Source organism: Adiantum capillus-veneris, chromosome 2 (genome assembly GCF_014529385.1).
Source record: "Adiantum capillus-veneris isolate H3 chromosome 2, ASM1452938v2, whole genome shotgun sequence".
NCBI lineage: Eukaryota > Viridiplantae > Streptophyta > Polypodiopsida > Polypodiales > Pteridaceae > Adiantum > Adiantum capillus-veneris.
Window position 1 is genome coordinate 174,984,388 of NC_140932.1, and position 23,495 is coordinate 175,007,882.

At 45.3% G+C, this 23,495-nt stretch overlaps 1 protein-coding gene and 1 pseudogene across 1 annotated transcript in view; both read right to left on the bottom strand.

The window, feature by feature from the left end:
- Positions 1 to 19,547, bottom strand: part of LOC147464097 (uncharacterized) — a 201,201-nt gene extending 181,654 nt beyond the window's left edge. The window contains exon 1 of the mRNA XM_086492812.1: positions 19,158 to 19,547. Coding sequence (XP_086348938.1) covers positions 19,158 to 19,388 — 231 coding nt within the window. The 5' untranslated portion in view covers positions 19,389 to 19,547. The remainder of the gene's footprint in view (positions 1 to 19,157) is intronic.
- Positions 19,548 to 21,867: 2,320 nt separating this feature from the next.
- On the bottom strand, positions 21,868 to 22,836 carry LOC147464098 (uncharacterized; annotated as a pseudogene).
- Between the last annotated feature and the right edge of the window lie 659 nt (positions 22,837 to 23,495).

Below are 23,495 nucleotides of genomic sequence, written 5' to 3' on the forward strand. Positions count from 1 at the left end.
CTTGTCCACGGACACATAGGGTTGGGATGTGTCACATGACACACCACCCCTCCCCTCCATAGTTACCGGGGAACGCCTATATGGGGCCTTGGAACGCCGGAACGGCGTTCCGGCCGGTCAAAAATTTAGGGAACGCGTCGGAACGGACTGCCGTTCCGACAGGCGGGCCATCACCGGAACGGACCGGCTGGAACGGCCCGGAACGGCAACAACGGGCAGAAACGGGCAGTTTTTCAACTTTTAAAAATATAGCTGTTTGGGAGATTTGGGCAGCCAACGGCCATTTAAATTTTACAACCCTATATAAATCCCCCCTTCCCCCATTCTTCACCAAAGCATCAAGGAAGTTTGAAGGGGGCCATCTCTCCCTTGCTCTCAACTCTCGAGTCTCGACTCTCAAGCCATAGGGGCCTAGCCTCTAGCTCTCAAGCCATAACCTCTCTCTCTCTTGGGCTAACCCTCAAGGCTCAAGGGTCAAACTCTCTCTCGGTCTCAACTTCCAAGAGGTGAAGCCTCTCTCTCGAGTCTCAAGCTCTCTATCTCAACTTCTCATTGCTCAAGCCTCAAGCAAGAACGGAATCAAGCCTCTCTCTCTCTCAAGCCCTCTCTCAAGCCCTCTCTCAAGCTATCTCTCTCTCTCAAATCCTCAAAGATCAAGCTCTCTCTCTTTCACGGATAATCCATGGCCTCTTCTTCTCGTTCAACCCCCTCCGTTCATGCGGGCAACACTCAAAAGGCGAAGGAATGGTCGTGGTGGGATGAAGTGACCTCGGAGGGCACCTTGTCGGCGGCGGGAGGTTCTCGTGCATGGGGATGCAAGCTATGCTCTTACACACGGAAAGGGGGGCATGACAAAGTGAGGGCACACTTTCTTCGAGTGCCGGGACATGAGGTGAAATTTTGTGCCAACGTAACCATCGAGAAGAGGAAGGAGCTCGAGGAAAAGGATCGGCAATTTAACCATAAAGCCAAGCCGGCACGCAAAGGTATTGATCCAAAGACCCTCATTTTCCCTTCTTCCTCTCTACCCGGTGTAGGTGTTGGTGCATCTTCACAAGGTCCAATTCGTCGCCAAAAGACCCTTGCCACCTCTTGGGACCCAAAGAAGAAGGAAGAGGTGGATGCGGCCGTGGCCCGATTCTTCTATCACGACCATATCCCATTTGTCGCAGCGAGGTATGTTCATTGTTTTATGATTTATCAATCTTCTCTCTCATTTCTTTCGTTATCGTCGGTTCCACTTTTTTGATACTAACCTCTTCTATGTTTGATCGAAATAGGTCGGAGTATTGGAAAGTCATGGTGCAACGGATTGGAGAGTATGGCACCGGCTATGTGCCGCCATCTTCAGAGGCTCTCCGAACCACCTTGCTCGATCAAGAGAAGGCTATTGTGGAGCAAGCAACCCTCAACATTCAGCGTCTTTGGGCAAAACATGGCGTTTCCCTCATTGCCGACGGGTGGAGCGATACAAGGAAGAGATCTATCCATGGTCTCGTCGCATACTCCAGTGGAGAGATGTACTTTGTGCACTCTCATGATGCCACTGAGAGTGGCAAGTCCGCCGATGTCCTCTCTGCAGAGTGGACAGAGGCCATAGAAACCATCGGTGAGCAACACGTGGTGGCCTTTGTCACAAATGGGGAGGCATCAAACAGGGCAGCAGCAGCTATCATAGAGGGCCACTATCCACATGTGACAGTATGCTTTTGCATGGCACACTGCTTGAACAACCTTCTAAAAGACATCGGCAAGCTAGACTGGATTGCTCCAGTTATTGCTGATGCAGTGAAGATGGTTACTTTCATCAACAATCACAACTTGGTTCAGAGTGAGTACCTCAAAAGGTCGGGCGGCAAAGTGCTTCTAAAGTATTCAGATACCCGCTTCTGTCGCGATAGACCAACAGGTCATAATCCAAAAGTGGGCAAAACTTAAGTTTATCAGTATCTATGTGTAGCTAATCTCTTTCTCATTCCATGAAGCACTAATTGATTATTGAAAATAGACACCGCTTGTGCTACTTACAAGAAAAAAAATCTCGAGGAAGAATCGATCGCGATCAACTCGAAACGGCGAATGCGCGAAGAGGATAAGACACACTCACTCTCTCTCTCTCCCTCTCAGACTCGTACGACACAGGATTAATATTCAAAAAAATGTCTTTTAAAAAATGGTTCTAAGGTGACTTTTATACTTTAGTCACCTTAGCTCAAAAATGTACATGGGGTTGCTTTCAGCAAACAGGTCACTGACGGAAATGGCACGATGTATGGTCAAAAGTCAAGCTTTACCGCATTCTTTTTGGCTTGAGGCCATCATGTGTGCCACTTATGTACTTAACAGGTGTCCTACGAAAGCTTTGCAGTCTATTACTCCATATGAAGCATGGCATGATAGAAAGCCTTCTATTGAGCACATGCGTGTTTTTGGCTGTTTGGCATATGCTTTGGTGCCACAAGTGCAGCGCAGAAAATTGGATGATAAGGCTGTCAAATGTATTTTTGTTAGTTACATTCAACTTTCTTCTTGTACGCAGGCTGTCTGAATGTCAAAATGCGGTCCGACAGGTCTTCATCAGTGATGAGTTCACCACCTCCCCCTATGCAAAGACAGTTGCAGGGATTTTGTGCAAGGATAAGGCAGAGGATCTTGAGTTCTGGAAGGAGCTCAAGAGTCTAGATGCACAGGTAAAACCGGTGGTTCATTTGCTTCGAGTTCTGGATGGCATGGATCCTTGCATTGGCAAGATTTATGAGGCAATGGACCGCATGATTGAGCAGCTTGCACAGCTTGAGCCGAACGCAGAGCGATATGAGGAGATCCATGCGCTTTGCAGCTCGAGGTGGAATTCATATGCCTCTCCTTTACACGGGGCAGCGTACATGGTGGATCCAGAGTTCCAAGGTGCAGGGCAAGAGACAGATAGGGAAGTCATGAACCAATTTACAGAGATCTTAAACAAGATGGTTCTAGACAGAGATGGGCGACGCATTGTCAGAGATCAGCTGAGACAGTACAGAGAGATGCGGGGGTCATTTGGCAGTCCAGATACTCAGATTGATCGCAGGAAAATAGGTTCAGTGCTTTGGTGGGAGGACTATGGCTATGATGGCCCTAAGCTTCAGAGATTGGCTATCCGTATTCTCAGCCAGTCAGTTAGTACCTCATGCTTGGAGCAATTGTGGAGTACCTTTAGCCACATTGCTTCCAAGAAGAGGAATTGGCTTGGAGTGGAGAAGGCTAATGATCTTGTCTTCGTCAGCGCAAATTTGAAAATGCTTTGCAAGAGTACAGACAAACAGACAGATCCTTTTACACAGTGGGAGATGGAGCAAGAGGCTTCTCAGGCGGATGGAGATGCACATCCACCAACACCAGGTACTTCATCTGTGGCTGAGATCGAGCCGGACCTAGACCTTGATGATGAGGAATGGGAGGATGTGCATGATTTACAGCCGGCTACTACGGATTGGGAGGCCTCTCAGGCTAGTGGCTCTTGAGTCTTGAGTCTTTGCCATTTATCCTTACCTTTTTGTATGGCTGCTTGAGCCTTGCCCTCTTTGCCATTTGTAGCTACTAGCATCTTTATGGTATTTGTCACCTTCAGTCTTTTGGTATTGTGGTCACTGAAGTCTGGTTTGAACTTTGCCCCCCTTTGGTTTTTTTGTAGCACCTTGGCCGTTGGCGGCCCTTGAGGCTTGTTACTATGTTAGCCATAATTAATTCCAAAGTGTTATCTCTGACTACTACTCTTGCAATTATTTGAGAGCATTGTGTATGTACTATGGAAATTGTGTTTGCTCATTGTTGTTCATCTGGCTATGTACTCTGGGCGCCTCACATCCCAATCAAGTCATAATAAGGTTAAATGGTTTTCGAATCGTGTTTTTTGTGGGTATTAGAGTCAAAGGACTCTAATACTACTTGTATTCAAACACATAACGCTAAAAAAAAAAATATTTGGGTGTTTTTTTAGCCTGCCGTTCCGCGCCGTTCCCGTTCCGGGCCCATTCCCGTTCCCCCGTTCCGCAGGGAGGCCCGTCGCTGTTCCCGTTCCGCGTTCCGGGTAACTCTGCTCCCCTCTTCTTGGACACACAAAGATCACTTGAAGATTGATGTCGCGTGATTGTATGAGCACCAATTCTCGGATTTCAGCTCTCAGACTCTTGTACAAGAAGAGAACCTTTCAATGAAGAAATACTCGAAAGCAGGAGTTGACAGTGGCGGTTTAGGGCCACCAATTGTGTTAGGGACACCCCCATCCGACATCTTCTCTCTCTCCCCCTTTACTGTAACAGGCTTGGACACTCCCAAGCGAGGAATCAATAGCAACACACGAATAGAAACTTCAAAATCACTGAACTTTAATAGAGAGAGAGAGAGAGAGTCGACCACGGCCCGCGTAGTTCCGTGCCCAGAGGTATTGGCCCCAAAGTCTAGCGCCCCTTTCGGTATTTCTTTATCATTAATCATTGCAAAGTACAACTCCCAAGGGACCTCTGCTCTCAAACTCTACGTCCAAATGCCCTCAGACTGAGGCCCCAAGGGCTCTTATAAACAGTACAAGGGATGCCAAAAGCAGAGCCCCAAAAGCAATCAATTCAAAAGCTTCAAGCTCAAAAGCATATGGTCCAAAAACTGGCGCCAAAATTTGTCAACGCAAATCGCAGAATTCCAACATCAGCACGTCCACACGATTTGGCATTTTATTTATTCTAGTGTCCCCGGACCCCATCGAACGAGTACCCTATAAGTTGGAACAACTTGTGACCTTTGAAATTTGTACGTTTTCCGGGTGGACATGCTACGTCATCATTTTGTGACATACCCTCTTGAAAGAATTGTAATCACCCTCGATTATGCCTGTAAGATCAAACATAATCCATAAACCAGTTCAGTAGACACTGACTCTAAGCATTGACACACTAGACAATACAAATCCAACACTTGCACAAAGACGACAGTTCACTCAACATTCACACCACATTCAAATCAAATCACATAAAATCCATCGAGATCTCAAACCATGATCTCTTTGTAACATGTTTAGCTATCGCATCTAGATCCTCACCGGACCTCGGTGATGTCGGATTGACTAATTCTTATCCTAAAATCCAAAGGAAAATCAGTGACTTTATTCCATCTGGGTAACCTGTGGCAAAGGAGCAAAGTGACTCCACTCTTGTGCAGTTCTATCTGCACTAGATTCAACCTTGTTGATCCACGGGATCTCTCGGAATAGACGAAGCTAGACCAAAAGCCTCAAGGTAAAGTCCCAATATCTGAGGAGTACCTGCTAGATCGTCCTCCTCCATCCACTTCAATGCCGGATAGTTCTGACTAAGAACCACCGTTCACTTTGCCTTTCCTTGAGAGCCAGTATCTGTTCTAGAACAAGAGTCTCCAGCTCTCTTCCACTTCAGGTTGTTGCTCAAGCCCCCTGTCAATTGGCACCTCACCCTTGAAAGGTTTCAATAGACTCACATGAAATGCATTGTGAATCTTCTAGGTATATGGCAACTTCAGTCTGAAGGATACATCATTTATCTTCGCTTGAATCTGGAAAGGGACATACTACCGCATTCTTAGCTTTGGAAAAAGCCGCTCCTTTCCCTTTCGTTTCCTTAGGGATGCCTTCTCAAACCATAAGAGCACACGATCATTTTCCTTCAGCTGCAAGTCACACTAATGTTTGTCCGCTGCCTTCTTATGCCTTGCTTGCACTTTGGCAAAAGAAAAATTCAGATCTAGATCATATTGATCTGCTTCAAAAATCTTATCCTCGGTCTGGGGAATTCTCTGATGTACCAACTGATTCCCTTTTCCTTTCTTTCCTTGTGCCCTCGGATCTGTGAGTAGCTTCGCTAGCTTCCCTTGTCCATTGGCACGTCAATCTCAATCATCGGAACCCTCAGACTGTGAGAGTGCGCGTGTGCGGAAGCGTGAGACATGAGAGGAGAGAGAGAGACAGTAGACACAAACACAAGGTATGGTGAAGAGGGAGCGGTTAGCCCCCCATGACTACCATGAGCAGAAGAGCCTATCTATACAATCATATGATGAAAGTGGGTAACCCCCTGGCCCCATAAATAGGTGCCCAAGGGGAGGTAGGGCAATGCCTTGAAAATTCCCCACGACCCAACAAGAAACAAATGAAATATAAATGAGAGCGCCCAGACAATGGTGGGCAACCGGCCCCAAACTCCAGCAACCAGCGCACCAGGTACAACCTAGACTATGGGTGGCCAGCCCGGAGACATACTAGCCGGCTAGTACAAGTATGCCCTAGACCTGTGAAGCAGCAGAGTGGTGTAAGTCTAACACAGACGCACTATCAGTTGATCCCCTTTCTTTGGAATTCTCTAATAAACTTGCATCTGGTTCCCTTAGTTTGTCGGAACCTTTGGATTTGCTACCATTTGACTTTCCAGAATCCTGTGATGAGCTGTCATCCACTTCCCCCGATTCATTCTTTTCACTGGCAAACTCTTGCTCTGTTGAGGTGGATACTATCATGTCCATAGGATAAGTCAATGAGCCGGCATGCATTCCAAGTCGTTGCTTAGCATGTTCCATAAGTCTCCAAAAAGAGTCAGACTTTTGGTTTAGACAATAGTCTCGAATCTCTTTTAGCAAAAAAAACCGCTCAATCTGGTCTCTTAAAGTAATCTTCCGAAACGAAGACACTGGCAAATAAGTATCCCAAAACCTCTGGCAGTAATTATCCAATGTATCTTTCTTAGTCATTCTCAAGTGATGCCAAGCCATGATGACATTTCTTTCTATTCATCTAATATCCAAGTTGACTGAAAATTTTCTTGAATTTTAACCACGTCACAAGTGCTTCTCTACATAGCAACAGAGTAGACCACCATGTCTGTGCAATTCCTTTCAAGTAAGATGCGGCCCTTCACACCTTGGAGTGTCTTGTGAACCGATCTCCAGAGAAGGCAACGTCAAACTATTGTACAATTTCAAGGGCTCGATGGATGTCCTGGTAGCCTGAAAACGTCTCGGACCTGACGGCCTAACCCCCTTCCTTGAACTCCTCGGTCTACTTGCTCATCTAATCACTTTCAGAAAAGGACGAGCTCTCCTCCTCTGAATTGCTAGATGGCCTTCCATGCCTTCTAGACTTTCTAAAAAATCTACTTTCCTTGCTTTTTCCCTGCTTCAAAAACCGTATCTTTGGTGCTCAGAATTGATGGACCTTCTTAGCACCCTCGACTCCCTCAAATGGCGCCTTCCTCGTCAAAGAATGAACTGTGTTCTTGTAGGCAAACTCCACCAAGCACAAATACTTTTCCCATTGAGTCTTCTAATCCAAAATAAAAGACTTCAACATATCCAAAACCACTGCATTGGCTATCTCAAATTGTCCGTTTGTCTGTGGGTGGAACGAGGACGAGAGCTGCCACGTCTGCCAATCTTCTCCTAGATTTCCCTCCAAAACAAACTAGTGAATTGGGGAATCTCTATTCGAAACAACGGACTCAAGCATGCCATGTAATCGAAAAATCTGTGAGACAAACAGTTTTGCCAAATGATCGGGCTTAATCGTCTTCTTTATCGAATGAAGTGGGCCTCAAAGGCTATGTAACACACACGGTCGTTTTCCGCATCACATAGCCGTCCTGTCACAAACTGATGACATGCAGCACCCGCGGACAAGCGTTGCTGACATAGACTGCACTGTACGGACAGTGACGTGGCAAACTAGCTGACGTGGCAGGCAGTCCGTACGGACCCGAAAACGAGCTAGCTGGTAGATGTGGCAACGTACGGATTTTCCACGTTTTACGCTGGCTGGTGACGTAGCCTTGCTGTACGGATTTCCGCAGTCAGCGCTGCTGCGTTTTGTTGGCAGATTTTAGACAAGTTGCTTTTGGGAAGCATTGCTTTTAAGTTTTAATGCTTTTGGGGCTCTATTTTTAGCAACCCTTGTAATCTTTATAAGTGACCCAAGGGGGGCTCACTTCTCAGAGCATCTAGACGCAGAGTCTGAGAGCGAGCACCCGCGGGCTCAGTTGTACTTTGATCACAGATTAATATGAAAATAAATACCGAAAGGGGCGCCAGTCTTTAGGGCCAATATTTCTTTGCACAGAACTATGCCGGACCGTGTCGACTCTCTCTCGTAATTTATGAATTGTTTTAAGGAATCTCTACTGTGTCGCGACAGAATCTAGACTTGGGGTGTCCAAGCCAGTTACAGTGGTATCAGAGCATGGCCGATTTCTCTTCTACCAGGAAATCCGATCCTTTTTCTCGCGACACCTATGGATTTCGAGAAGAATCAATCCACCTCTTCTGCAACTGCTGAGGCGGGAGGAGGCACGGCAAATTCAAGCGACTTAGCAAAAGATGAGTACGGGCCACCTCGGCCTACACAGTAAGAACTTTTGGAGATGCAACGTCGACAACATGTTGACGAGTGCACAAAGCACATGCTTCGTTTTGCTAAAGATCCCAAGTTTGCAAAATTTTTGACCCAACCGTCGATGGCGGAAGTGCATACTCAATGGCAAAAAGACATTGAACCACCAATCAAACTGGCAATCAAGAAACCTCCTACTGCGAGAATGTTTACTGAAGAAGAAATTCAAGAGGTGGTTCAGATCCGGATCAGTCAGCTTTTGGACGCGAAGAATCAATCAAAAAAGCAATTGAAGAAGCGCAAGAAGGGGACTGACTACCCCGGCTACTTGGGCCGTCAATCTTCTTTTGCATCTGAAAGAAAGCAGAAGAAGTGTGTGCGTTTTAAAGGACTACCCATTTCTTCTTCCTCTTCTTTTACAGTTTTTGTAGCTCTTCCGACTTGAGTGAGAAGGACAAAAAGGGCAAGAAACGAAGCAAAAAGCAAACCTTTGGAAAGAACAAGACAAAGGCAAAGAAGATCAGATTCCGACTAGTTTCTGATAGCTCTACAAATGAGTCATCCTCTAGCAGTTCGAACTCCGACGACCACATGTTTTATGTGAAGAAGAAGCACTTTTACAGAGCCAACCAATAAGACTTCCTCAAAGATAAGAGCAAGAAGGAAAAGGAATTTAAAGAGGGTGGACAGTCAATAAAATTTGAATCCTTTTCTGGATTCCGAGATGCTCAGAGGGCTTTGGCCTTCATCCAACAGTTTGACATATCCTTCTCTGGAGGGCATTACTCAGAGCACTCCAAGATCAGGAGGGCGGCATCATTTTTAAAAGAAATGCTCGAATATGGTGGTCCACTCTTCTTCAAGTGGTTAACGTTCAAACAGCTCTTTATTTCTTCTTGGTTGACCCACGAGTACGAACGAGATGTAAGAACTGCTTGGAACCATCTTCAGATGACCAGAGGTGATTCATTGGATCTACCGACCTCTTCCTTTAAGAGGGTCACTTGCAAGGAACAGATTGAGCGGTTTTGATGCGGACTCCCTACCGAGATTACTGCCTTCAGCAAAAGTCTGAGTCTATACAACGACTAATGGGACATGCGAAACGGGGATTCTCGATACATTCAAGGAATTTGACTTACCCCACTGATGAAATTTTGACTCAGAGGACCAAACAGACCTTGAACAATGAAAATAGAAAGAAAAAGAATCACTAGGAAAAGAAAGATACGCGACACCGATTGACTCTTAGAGAGAGGGATAACTATCTCAAAGAGGGGAAGTGTTTTGGTTGCGGGGAACAAGGGCACATCTCTACAAAGTGCCCCAAAAAGGCACAACGAGGACAGACTGAAGACAAGCCAGAGAGTTCTAGAGCAGCACAGGAACGTGGTAAGATGAAAGCAGAACTGGTACCGGATTGCAGGGGAACCGACCCAAGTCAGATAGATGAAAGTACAGAACTTTGTCGCGCTTGGGGAAAAGTTAAAGATCAGGAAGCCCTTAGCTTTTTTGATGGAGGAGCCAAGGCCAACTTCATTTCACCTGAATTGGCCCGGCTCGAGATTACGCCAGACAGGCTCGAGATTACGCCAGACACGATGACGCCAGACAGGATGGGGCCACCGGCAGAGGCAGTTATGGCGACACCCGGACGGGATGTAGCCATTACGCCTGTCATTGGCAAACTTCGTTTGCATTGTCAGAGGTATTTAGGGCACGAGGATTTTTACATCATGCCGTTGGAAGGGTGTGACGTCCTCCTAGGAATCCCTTGGTAACATAAGAACAACGCCGTGGTCGACTATCGGGCCAAGAAAGCGACTTTGACAAATGAGAAGGGCAGAAAAATTGTACTAGATGTAAATTGAAGGGCGAGTCCGTCCCTATTGTATCGGCTTCGGCTATTTCAAAATTAATGAAATCCAATTTTTTTGTTTACTCGATCTATTTGAAAGAATTGAATGATGAACATCGAACGAACATGTCTGAACCAGACAAAGAACGACAAGATTTTCTGCACACATGCTGACTGTTTCTCAGAAGGCCTGTCAAGCGAGTTACCTCCATAACTTCCTGAGGACCATACTATTGATCTAATTCTTGGAAGCACACCACCAAACCGGCCACCTTACCGTGTTAGCCGAGCCCAGAATATAGATATCATGAACCAAGTGAAAGACCTTGAAAAGGGTCTCATCCAGCCGAGTACTTCACCCTACTGTTCTTCGGTTTTACCGGTGTGATGCATGAAGCTTTCCATCTTCATTGCATCACCTAGGTCACAAGAGACACAAAGATTGTAATGTACCAAGTCTCTCTTGATGGGAGAAACTATAATACAAATGCATATTGGAGGGGGGACCGGCTCCACATAAATCCGGCCTCAACTGTTGTCATGTTCTTTAAACTCTCTCTCTTACAAAAGTATTATTCATGCCAAGTTAACTAAGTACTATGTTTATGTTGCTACTATCAATTAAGTTCACCCTCTATGCTCTCAAAGTAATCTCACAAAATTGCTTTTTCTAAGTTTCCTAATTCCGCTACTCTCAAAGTACATAGGCCATTAACATTACATTGGTATCAAAGCATTTGGTTTCTTTTTTCTTGCTTAAGAAGAGAAGTTCTTAAGTTGATTTTGTTAATTATATTAGAGTAAGTGGGACTGGGATCTATTATCGATTTTGTTGAGCCCACTATGTGGGATATAGTGCACACCTAGGGAGCTTTGGTCTTAATAATGGAGTCTTTTTAGACTTGCCTACGGCTTTACCATTATTGAGCCATAAGAAGTCTAAAAGGAGCTATCCCTCGACAACTCTGCAATATTAGACCCACTCCACTACTCTCTATAATTAACCGATTAGAGCCGTGGATGTAGATACTTAAGTGCTGATTTTCAAAGGCTAAGAGGAGTAGCAACTAAGGTTTTGAATTGCCAAAGAATACACTAAGCAAATACTCAAATTCTGTTAACATGGCTAACAATAACCAAGAGAGTAGAATGAACATTGCTAACTTTGATTTTGCACATAAGGTGCTAATGATGATGCCTCCATGTTTGTCAATTATCTTGTTACTAGGTTGCAGCAAGCTATGGGCAACCCTGCTTTGCAATCCAAAGTTACTCAACAACTTCGCGCTTATGGGATTTCCCTTCCTCTCTAAGAGGAGATAGAGCTTAGGAGGCCTCTTGAAGAGACCCTCAAAATAAGACTCTCTCCCATACGAGAGGAGGAATCTAAAGAGCAAGAAAGTAATGAATCTTTAAGTTCCTCTGAAGATGTGACTCCACGAAGACGGCGGTCTGGACGATTGCCAACTCCTCCCAAGAGAAAACGATCAACACACAGTCCTTCTCCTCGTCACTCCGAAAGGGAAGAGAGGAAACCAAGGAAGAAAAGGGCAAGAAAGAGGTCACCCTCTTCTCCTTCTTCTTCACCTTCCTCCTCTTCCGACGAAAGGTATGGCTATTCTCCTAGAGAATACAAGAGTGGAGGACATCGCAAATCATACCCTGCATGGCGAAGGTCACAAAAGCTCAAGAAGTTCAAAGAGGGAGGAAAGAGTATCTCTTTTCTCACCTATGATGACACCTTTGGTGCCACCGACAAAGTATTGGCCTTCATCCAGCAATCTGATGCGGCCTTTGGAGACGAGGGCTTCACGGAGTCCTCCAAGCTACGCCATGTAGCTATGCACTTCCAGAAATCGGCTCGTCAATGGTGGGCTAGCCTTCGTGGCAATGGTGAAGCCCCAAAGACATTGAAAACTCTACAAGTTTCTATCATGAAACAGTTCCTTGCAAGTGATGCAAAAGACAAAGTGCTTACCGAATGACACAGTTTGGAGCTTCTCTCTCATGAGTCTATCCACAAATATGTAGACAAGTTTTGGGATTTACATCTCAAGGCTACTGTCTTTCAAAAGATAGACTTCGCCGAGCAAAAGCAACAATTTTGTGCGGGATTACCTGAAGAGATGGCCGAGTACGTCAACTCTCAACGGCCTGGCTCTATCACCGAAGTAATCCACCACACCATGGTTGCTTCGCGCATCAATTTCCAACAAGGGGCTAGACAGAATGTCAAGCCGATGGAAAACAAAGACGAGTGATGCAAAGTGGAAAACCAATGTCCAAAATTCTTCCCAAGGCAATTCCAACAACAACAACAACAATCGGTCCAAGGAGAAGGGAGTTTACAAATGTAAAAACAAACTCTCTCCTGAAGAGCTTGAAACTTTTCGCAAGGACCATAAATGTTTTAAGTGTGGAGAGCAAGGACATGGCTATCGTTCTTGCCCCAAGAGAAATGCTCGCAATGAGACTCCTAGAGCTTCCACCATCAAAGCTCCAAAAGAGGATGCTCATTGCAACGGATCACCTCTCTCCTATGCTTGAGGAAAGGTAAGGGAACATGATGCCTTCATCTTGTTTGACCCTAGCTCTACTCACAACTTCATATCAATAGAGTTGGCCACCAAGTTGGACATTCAAGCATTGGAGCATTCAAGCATTTATGTCCAAAGCTATGTCGCCAAAGAAGACTTTTTCATCTCTCCTCTCCTACATGAGGATGCTATCCCAGGGGCACCATGGTTCAACCGCATGGCTGCCAACATGAGGCCATAAACTGTCTTAGCAGACACTGACTGTTAGTACCAATGCACTAGGAACAACACATCTAGCACATGTACCAATCGACAGTCACATCACAAGATATCACTTGACATCACACGACATCACATGACAAATCACATTCAAAATTCATTCCAAATCTCAGACCATGATTTAGAGGTCCTCATTTGTTATGTCCCGCTCATAGGGGAGGAAATCTAGCCCAGACCCCGTCGGGATGGGCGTCCAGTGTCCGGGCGGACGTAGTGTGAACCCGGCTTCGCCTCCTCGAGGTGACCTCGTGCACTCCTAGCCTCGCGGGCTAACCACTGGCACTCTGCCAGTGGGGGTCGATAATTGCAAATGAGGCCTTGGCCTCCTTTTTATAATAATGGCCGACCACACTGGCCGGGTTCACACTACGTCCGCCCGGACACTGGACGCCCATCCCGACCGCGTCTGGGCTAGATCCTCTCTCCTATGAGCGGACATAACATACAAGGTCTGGAAGCCAAGGCCTCATTTGCAGTTATCGACCCCCACTGGCAGAGTGCCAGTGGTTAGCCCGCGAGGCTAGGAGTGCGCGAGGTCACCTCAAGGAGGCGAGGCTCGGTTCACACTACGTCCGCCTGGACACTGGACGCCCATCCCGACGGCGTCTGGGCTAGATCCCCTCTCCTATGAGCGGGACATAACATCATTGCAATCAGGGCTTGTACAAACAGGCTTCTGCATGTTCTTTGAGATTGAGAAAGAGGGACGCCTTCACCAAGTCACTACAGAGGCACCAGAGGTGGCTGTCACAAAGTGCTGACATGTCAAGCCACTGAAGAACGGAGCCAACCTGCAGACCCCGGCCAAGGGACCTCTACCCAAGAAGCAGCACAAGAAGTTTTACCAACTTGCAAAGTCTTGCTGAGTGTCCTATTTTTAAAGAAGAGTTCCCACCAACTTACAGGACCCTGCCCAAAGTGACCTAGAGAGGTTAAATAAAGCAAGACCAGCACACACACACACAAATCTCTGGCAAAATTGTTGATGATGTGGCAGTTTTAAGGACGCCCGCATTTTACGTTGATGATGTGGCAGGCCGTACGGACTTCCGCGAATTGCACTGGCAAGTGCGAACGTGGTAGAGCAAGAAGGGGGAACGTCACAAAGCGCTGACCTGTCAAGCCACTAAAGAACGGAGCCCACTTGCAGATCCCGGCCAACCCTAGAAGCAACACAAAAAGTTTTATAGATTTGCAAAGTCTTGCCTATTTTTGAAGAGGAGTTCCCACAAACTTACAAGACCCATTCGATGGGGTCCAAGTGACCTAGAGAGATTAAATAAAGCAGGACCAGCACACACACACAAATCTCTGGCGAAATTGTTAATGGCGTGGCAATTGTACGAACGCCCACCTTTTACGTTGATGATGTGGTAGTCTGTACGAACTTCCGCAAATTGCGCTGGCAAGTGCGGACGTGGTAGAGTTGTATGGAATTCCGCAAATTGCGCTAGCCTGCTTTGGGCCAGATGCTTTTAGAGCTTGAAGCTTTTCATGTAACTGCTTTTCAAGGCCAAGGGCCTCTTAATATGAGCCAAGGGCTCATTCTCTGACATGCTGCCACATGAAAGTGCAGACGATGGTGTAATGGCATTGTACTGAGCTCAAGCAATATAAAGAAATACCGAAAGGGGCGCCAAGGTTTGGGGCCAACGCTACGTTGGGGTGGAACTCCGCCACTCCCTGTCTCCTGTGTCGTCCATCTCTTTCAATTCACTTGTTATTTGAAGTGCTTAAAGTTGTTCAGTCTGTTCTTTTCTGTTGGCACGTGATGCCCGTCCCCGTGGCAGTGGCAGTGTTGCTTTCAACGGATCCGAGTCGTGCATCATTGGGAGAGCTTGTGTGATAGATCCTCACCCATAAGCTCTTGAGACAAGACATTGGCAGTTATGAGCTTGGGAGATCCTTCCTCTGGTGCGAGTGCAGTGGGACACGAGGGAATGGTCCTAGCGGAATTCCCTTACTCCACGAACCCCTTTTTTTCAATACACAGCAGGACTGGGACGTCACATCCTAATAGCACGGAGAGAGGCTCGCCCTGCTGCAATGGATCATTGGCAGGAGGAGGGTCTCACATCAGAGTTCTTTGCAAACTTTTGGGAGCCCCTGTGGGACAGCAGACACCCGAGGAGAGTCACCATGTTCTAGTGGCTAGTCGCCCATCGAGCTATTGCTGTTGTGACCACCACTGCAGACACAACGCCACTGTCTATCGGACTGCCCCACGGCTACAGATTTTTCGGCTCATGCCTGTACTTTCGACAGCTAGCCAGTACACTTGGGGTGTTGCAGCTTGGTCCACTCTCACAAGTCCAGCACTTTGTTTTGAGATGGCTTCTATAAGTAGGATGATTGTTATACAAGAGGGCCGGACTACACTCCAACCCGCCATCGAGCTTGTACCTCAGGAGTGGAGCACAGATAGAGAGAGTGGTTGGAAGCTCATCTGCAGCCTGACACTCTGGTTCGTCTAGAGAGCCCGATGCTTCCACAGCTTCGAGGCTCGACCCATCCCACCAGTAGAGACTGTACGTGACATTTGGATGGAGCTAATCCATACACCCATAGGACAGTTTGAGAGGCTTCAAGGTAGCTCCGACCACATGCGAGAGCGTCGCGAGGCCTTCCTACGTCTTTGGCGTCCAGGGCCCTTCTTCACCATAATTCATGGGGCACCTAGATGGCATTACTGCCCACCAACTGTGGTTGTTTCCCCTCCCATATCCTGATTTAGCTGTCATTGTTCATAACTTATCTTTTCATGGGGAGTCTCTCCGCATTTTGATGTAGATCTCTCGTAGGGCAGTTTGTAGCCCATTGGGCAGTTTTCTTAACTGATGGAGTGATCTTTTCTTGCCAAAAAAAAAAAAAAGAACCATGAATTTTGTTTTATCAAATTTGTGACACCTGATGATGATTATGATTATGATAATCTCGGGTCTGCGATTGGCATCCAAGCATGATCCAATGTCCTTTTACAAGCATTGGCTATGATACTTGCCATATAATAGACTTTCAGATGCACTCGAGGTGTCTATAGCTAGCTTATCCCTTTCGATGGACACTGCCATCACTGCACATGTATGCATGATTGAATGATCGCTCGTGGGATGTACTTTGGGAAAACATTGTGTACACATTAAGAAGTGCGGACATTCTTTTATTACTTTTTTCTTCTCTTATATCCTACAATCGAGGATGGTTGCTTTGATTTTAGAAGGCGGTATGTGACGAGTTTTAGGGTTAGGGTTTCTGTGTCGAGGCATAGACGCAACTAATCATTGCTTTGTTTGGCTAGATCCATGCCAATCTCTTTGTCAGAGCCAAAATCCACCATGCCATGCACACTGATTTTCTCTCTCTAGAATCTGCTATTTTCTCTCTCTAAACCTGAATTTTTTATTTGTTCTTCTTCGCAGGTTTTCTCTCTCTAGAAGGCCCATAGACATAAAACGAGGAAAGGCACAAGATTAAGGATGGTACACAGATTGCTTCCAAGGTTCAGTCCATTAACATGACCATCACATTTTTCCTCATCATCAAAAGTCCCCACCTTAGTTTCTTGCATTACCAAACTCAAAGAATTAACTTGAGGGGTGGAGCTAGAAGACGAAACATTTGAGTCATTTTTGGATTCTTTCTTAGAACACTCTTTTTTCATGTGACCTTGAATGTGACAATAAAAGCACCTATGTTCCTTTGCATACGGTGCGCCTTCTTCTTTTATTAATTGACCTGAAATTATTTCAGAAATCTTTAATCGGGGAAGTCTTGGTTTTTCAGCGTTACCCTTCAGGCTTTTCTTTTTCTTTTTCCTTACCATTCTTAGGATTACATGGAGAAATACATCAAGAAGAAGAATTCTGAGGTTCTTTGATTCCGAGAATTCTGAGAATCCTCGTCTTTAGAAGAGTCGAGAGAGGAGTTACTGTTACCATTTACCGTCTTAAGCTTACCCTGGTCCCTTGTTATGCTTCAACCTTGAAGTTGTGCTATGTAGATAGTTCCGGTCAATGTCTTCGGATCACGGGCCTCCACGTAAGACTTGATAGAGTGGTCTAATCCAAAGTGAAAGGCCTCCAACCTTTCCTCATCTGATTTTCTCAATTAACCACCTAGTTGTGTCACTCCATTAGCATAATACATAACACATTTACCTTATTGAGACAAAGCTTAAAAGTACTCTTTCAATCTCTTCAAGCATTGTGGGAGGCTAGAAAGTCGGCTTGCGATCCTCCTAGAACTCCTCTCAGCTAAGCTTGAGAGACATGTACAAGAGAGACGCTTCAATGGCCACATTCTAAGCATCCATCTTTTCCATCCGCTCATTCTTACAGGAGATAGCATCACCTGTGAGATATATAGAGAATAGAAGAACCTTATTATTTTTGGACTTTTGCACAACAACAAAATACGATATTTAATTGATGTAACAAAGAATAAACGACAATTGCATCCATCCTTATTATCATCGCACTTACTAAAATGGATCTTCTTGTGAATTGCTTCATTGATGCTTAATTAGCATTGGTAGCCTCCACAATGGTTTTGGAAAGCCTCTTGCAATCCGGTTTAGGCAGAATATTGGACCCGTGAGCTAGAGTGGAGATGGATCACACATGACCTTACGCACTTGCTTGCAAGCATTCACCTCAACCTTGTGCTCCTTCCATTCCTTCCTACAAGTCTCGATCTTAACCACCAATTGCTACTCAACCACCTGCAAATGCTCTTGTTGTCAAGCCTCCTCTTTCCACATCATGAAATCCATGGGATTGGGTGTTATGGAAGGAGGTGTAATTGAAGAAGACCAAAGGATCCCTTGGTGTAATTGAAGAAGAGAGAGGAGAGACCAAAGGATCCCTTGGTGTAGAGGTATCACCATCTTGGGGTTTGGAGGTACCCACATGCAAGGATTTCTTTCCTTGTGCAAGAGGACTGTAGCAAAATTAACTCTGGAGCATTTTTTCTACCCCCTCAAAGATGCATCACGCTTGCAACAACCAGTATGTAGTTGTTTACTTTTTTCTATCCTCAAGGTGCACGGTCCTATGCGCAATGGCAGGCTTGCTGATCCAAGCATGAGTCCCCCGAAACACTATAAAAGATAGTTTCAAACACAAGAGAAATAAAAATGGATAGATTAGATAATTAATGTGAAAACAATCTCTTATACCAATGTCAAGTGCAGCGGCAATCACACTCTCACAATCCTTTGTTGTTAACCTTAGGTTCATGAATGTAACTTTGCATTATTGATGGTTTCTTTTAGACTCAGAGCGCAATCCCAAGGGGTTCAGCTCAACATGTGTAAGTGTAGCACATGAGCTTATCGGGAGGGATTTTTAAATTTCAAAGAGTTACAAAAATACAATTACGAGAAGGGTTAAAAAAATAGTTGAAGAAAAATTTAAGAGGCTGTATGCAGGAAAAGGAGCGTTCAATTCTAGGTGAATGTGTAAAGGGATTGTAAAAATACCTCTTGAATGCACGTGCTATAGGTAATTTTTGGAAGGTAGACCCCCAGGCACGCAATGAGCAGACTACACTATGGAAGAGGCATGTTGGCTGTGAGCGGCAACCTACGACTAAAGTTATGACATCAGTGAACAGCGATAATAAACATGGTAGCATATGACAAAAGTAGCGTCATATGCGTAAGCAGCGCAATAAACTACAGGAGATGGCACGCATTGTGCTGCAGGTGCAAAGGCAAGCTACGGAAAAGCTTGCCTTTGCTCTCTCTCTCTCCCTCGGCCCCCCACCACCGTTTTCTCCCTCTGATTGCGTGACATCTTCTGATACCATCTATACAAGTAGATACACCATAATGCTAGATTGTTGGTGCAATTTCTCTGCTCTGGATTACACACCCTCAAAAGACAGTTTCATTCAAGCCCTTGAGTACAAAATCACTCACAATGTACAATATCAAGTGAGCTCCAAGATCCTTGTTTCGGAATTAAGCGTTATCTGGCATGCTGAGGGTTTGGGAAAGAAAGAAACATCAAAATGCTGGCCAATGTAGGAACCTTTTGCCCCTCCAAGGTTTTTGGAGAGTCAAACAATGCCATTATCAAGGAGAAAAGATTTGGGGGAGTACCTGATGAACGATGCCAACGCCCTCAGAGCCTGGAACAGCCCCTTTGAAGGAAGAGAGTCTGCACTCCTTGATGAAGGTGATATCTACTGGATTAATGACGCTGATGAGCATACGCACTAAGACGTGGCCTGGGGAGGGCACGGGGATGGGCCTCAGCACCAGCTGTAACGCTTCGTCCGGTTGCTGGCCTCCCGAGAATGCCACCTGCTGAATCGCTCTCCCCACCTCCATCAGGTTGATGGGAACGTGTTTGGAGAGAGACTACGTAGTACGAAGGACCGGGCATGAGTTGTCACACACCCTCAGCACTAACGGGGGAATCAAAAACAAGTCACGGTCAACGCCCACAAGGTGACTCAAATCCACCGCCTGCCTAACCCCGCGGACGCGTAGCTTTTGATGGAATCTAAGGTAAAACACAGCCTTATATGGTGAACACCAACGAGGAAAAGTAAACTCAACCAAAACGAAGTAAATTCCGACAATATCCGACGTTTTCACGTTGTTTTTTATTTTTGAGCCCAGCTTGTTGAGGGTCACACGCCCTTTTTGGCCTGCCATCGGGGGGCCTTTTTGTAGTCCTGATTTTCTCCTAGTGACATAGCAAACTTTCTATAGTCCTAACTTTCTTCAAGTGACGTGACAAACTGCCTACGCACGTCGCTGTCGATGCACAAGCTAAAAGCAACTCTATATGTTGAATTTGGGCGATATTTCAAATCGAGTGTATCTCACACATCACTCTCTCTCTCTCTCTCTCTCTCTCTCTCTCTCTCTCTCTCTCTCTCTCTCTCTCTCTCTCTCTCTCTCTCTCTCTCTCTAATTGAAGCAGCAACTTGATATTCTCGTACTATCTTGTTTTCAACACATTCTGATAGAAGAAGCAAAGGGGGCCTAGAACTTGAAAGAGTGTCAATGGGCAAGCAGCAGTAGGTTCCACCAAGAAGTAGCATAATGTGAGGCAGATGTGGCCTACGCAACAAGCATCAGGCGCAAGGAACACCTAGAAGTCGGAGGTGCTTTGCAGCAGGAATGGAGTGAGCTTTTCAAGCGAGCTTTGGATTGAGCTTTTTTCAGATATTGCTCAACTAACCAAATCTAGAAAAAAACTCACTCCAAAAACATCTTTCAGAGCGCTTTTTTTCTCTCCCTCTCTCTCTCGTCCTCCCTCCCCCCCCCCCCCCCCCCCCCCTCTCTCCCTCTCTCTCTCTCTCTCTCTCTCTCTCTCTCTCTCTCTCTCTCTCTCTCTCTCTCTCTCTCTCTCTCTCTCTCTCCACAGAGTCGGATAGGAGCCTCGCTAACCCTATCTCTAAGGTAAACCCTAGCCAAGCCTCCCCACTAGGTCGCAGGGCCACACCTAGGCGGGGGGGTTAGCCTCAGCTCCTGCCTGTGTGTAGCCGATGGAGAGAGGAAATGGCCTCTGCACAGCAGGCAGCTCGTGGAACTTTTGCACATTGTGCTAAGGCACCTCTATATTCGCAGCCATCTCAAGCTCCTACAACTCTCCAGCTCATCGTACAACTGTCGTGGTTGTCGAGCTTCTACCCACTGTGCTAATGCACCTCTCGTTCCAGCCCCACCAGAACTTCAAACTTCACCATTCGGTAAGAACTTTGTCTTCGGCATTGCTTGAAAAAAACTACTTCATTATGGAAGCACTTAGGGATTTCCACATCCTTGGAGCTTCACCATTAGCTTGTAGACTAACCCACCATTGTCTGGTGAAGTTTTGAAAATGTATAGCTACATGTTGTAGCTTAGAGGACTCCGTGAAGCCCTCGTCTCCAAAGGCCGCATCAAAATGCTGGAAGACTTAGTCCGTAGCACCAAAGGTGCCATCATAGGTGAGAAAAGAGACATTCTTTCCTCCCTCCTTGAACTTCTTGAGAATTGTTGGACCTTTTCCAAACACCATAAGACTTTCGATGCCCTCTCCTTTTAGGCTCTTTAGGAGATAAACCGCTGCTTTCATCGGAAGAAGAAGAAGGTGATGAGGATGAGGTAGAGGGTGACCTCTTTCTCTCCGAGGAAGAAGGTGATGAAGATGGAGAAGAGGGTGACCTCTTTCTCTACTTTTTCTTCCTTTGATTCCTCTCTTCCTTCTTGGGATTATCAGGAGAGGGACTATACGGTGATCTTTTCCTCTTAGAAGGAGTTGGAGATCTCCGTGACCACCGTTGTCGTGGAGCCACATCTTCTGAAGGGTTTGGAGATTCACTTCTTTCTCTTTTGTAGGGTTCCTCCTCTTCTCTCACCGTAGAGTGCCTTCTTTTGGGAGTCTCTCCAAGAGGCTCCCTAAGTACTCTCTCTTTCTTGGGGAGTTTGGAGAATCCCATGTGTGCAAAGTTGTTGGACAACTTCACCTTGTAGAGCGGGGTTGCCCATGGCTTGTTGTAGCCTGGTGACAAGATAATTCACAAAGCATAGGGGCATCATTAGTAGCACCTCATGTGAAAAATCAACGTCATCAATATTCATTCTACTCTCTTTATTATTGTCAGCCATGCTAACAAAATTTAGGTGTATGCTAACTTATTCTTTGGTAGCTTAAAAACCTCTCGTAAAAAGCTTTTAGGACCTCTCCTACTATACAAGAAACGAGAAACCAATAGCTCTAATACCAATGTAATGGAATTAGGCTAATAACATTAATTGTAGAGGAATTAAAATGACAGTAGTGAGCATTGGAAGATAGAGAGGGAGAACTTGATTAAAGATATTCATCTATTAGCTCCTCCCAATAGAGTTCCTTTTTCATGGCAAAAATGTCTTTTTGGAGTCCCCAAACATCTCTATAGTTGCCTCATCCTTCACCTTTCCTGTCATAAGCATATGCAACACCTCCATCTTCCTATTTATAGAAACAATATCATAATAAATGGTTGACTCAAAACTTTGAATGAATACAAGATTTTGAGCATTGTATCTATTTTGGCATACATCTCTGCTCAAACACAAGACGTGGCCAGAGTGTAGAGCTTTTCCTTTGTTAGAGCAACCATAACCTTCTTTGACCAATCATAGTTTAAGAGGAGCTGAAACAATCCATTTCCATTATTTGGATTTGCAATGGTGAGCATTTTGTATGCTCTTATCTCTGGATGTTTGCTCCACGGTTCCTTTTGCCTTCTCACACTTTGCAACATACTCCTCCAAGCCTAGGCTATGTTTATCAATGGAAGCTATAGCCATCTTCATTGCACTATCAAAATAGGTCTGCGAAAATTGAAAACCTCTATGCTCATTGACAACTATAGTGTGCTACTTAAATATTTGGTTAAGAAAAAGTAAACTTAACCATTACCTTCCAAACAAGTTGGCCTAAAATAGTAGCGGGAGTATTGTACTATTGCTCTCTAGTGCGTCACTCCAAGCTAAACTCCATTGAAGCCCACTTCCTTAGATCCTCACCCAAATACTCTAATATTGAAGTTTTTTCAAATCTTTGAAACATAAATATTTCATGTGAAAGCGTAGGAGTTACACTTGTGCACACCAATCTATAAAACACCACATATTTTTTCAATGAACATGAGTACTTAATGATTAAAAAATAAATTAAGTGTAGCTACTAATTTTGAATTTAAGTATACTTACTCATTCTGAGACTTCAAAGCCAATAACAACTCTCCTTCTTGCTTCTTGACAATCACCAAAAATTGACACCTTACACGCACATGGTGAGACGGAATGTGTGACCAACCTAGCAATAAAGAAACTTACAAAATGTTAGGATGAATCTCTCTCCATAATTTTTAAAAAAAACTTTATCCACTTTAAAAGTATCTTACGTTCGCGCACACGTGACAGCCATGCTTTCACACGATGATTGCCATCCCAAACTATAATTTTTTTACCTTTGAGATCCTCCCACTCTGTTCCTTCAATTTCCGCCTCGAATGTCTCATGTTGAAGAATCCAATTCGCCCCCCAATCTTGAAAATCTAGTTGTGTCACATCGAAGTAGATAGAGCTTCCAGGGCGAGAGTGAGGGACCAAAAAAGGGGCAGATGCATCAACATAGCCATGACTATCAAAGGAATCACAAAATGCCTCAATTTGGTTAGAGAATGTGCGCATTTCCTCATTAGGATCAATCTACACAAAGGGATCAATGGAGGAGGGCTATTCCGCTTCACAAAGAATTTTGAAAACACATCACCTAACAACACATCACCCAAATTAAGTGATTGTCCAAGAAGTCGTGTATGCACAACTCCCACATCATTAGTGCTATCACGCCTCTCAGATTGTGATTGGCTAACATTTTGTGTAGTGGAGATAATAACTGGAGCACAAGGTGATAGCATGGTAGTAGTTTGTTGCTCTTCATCTTGA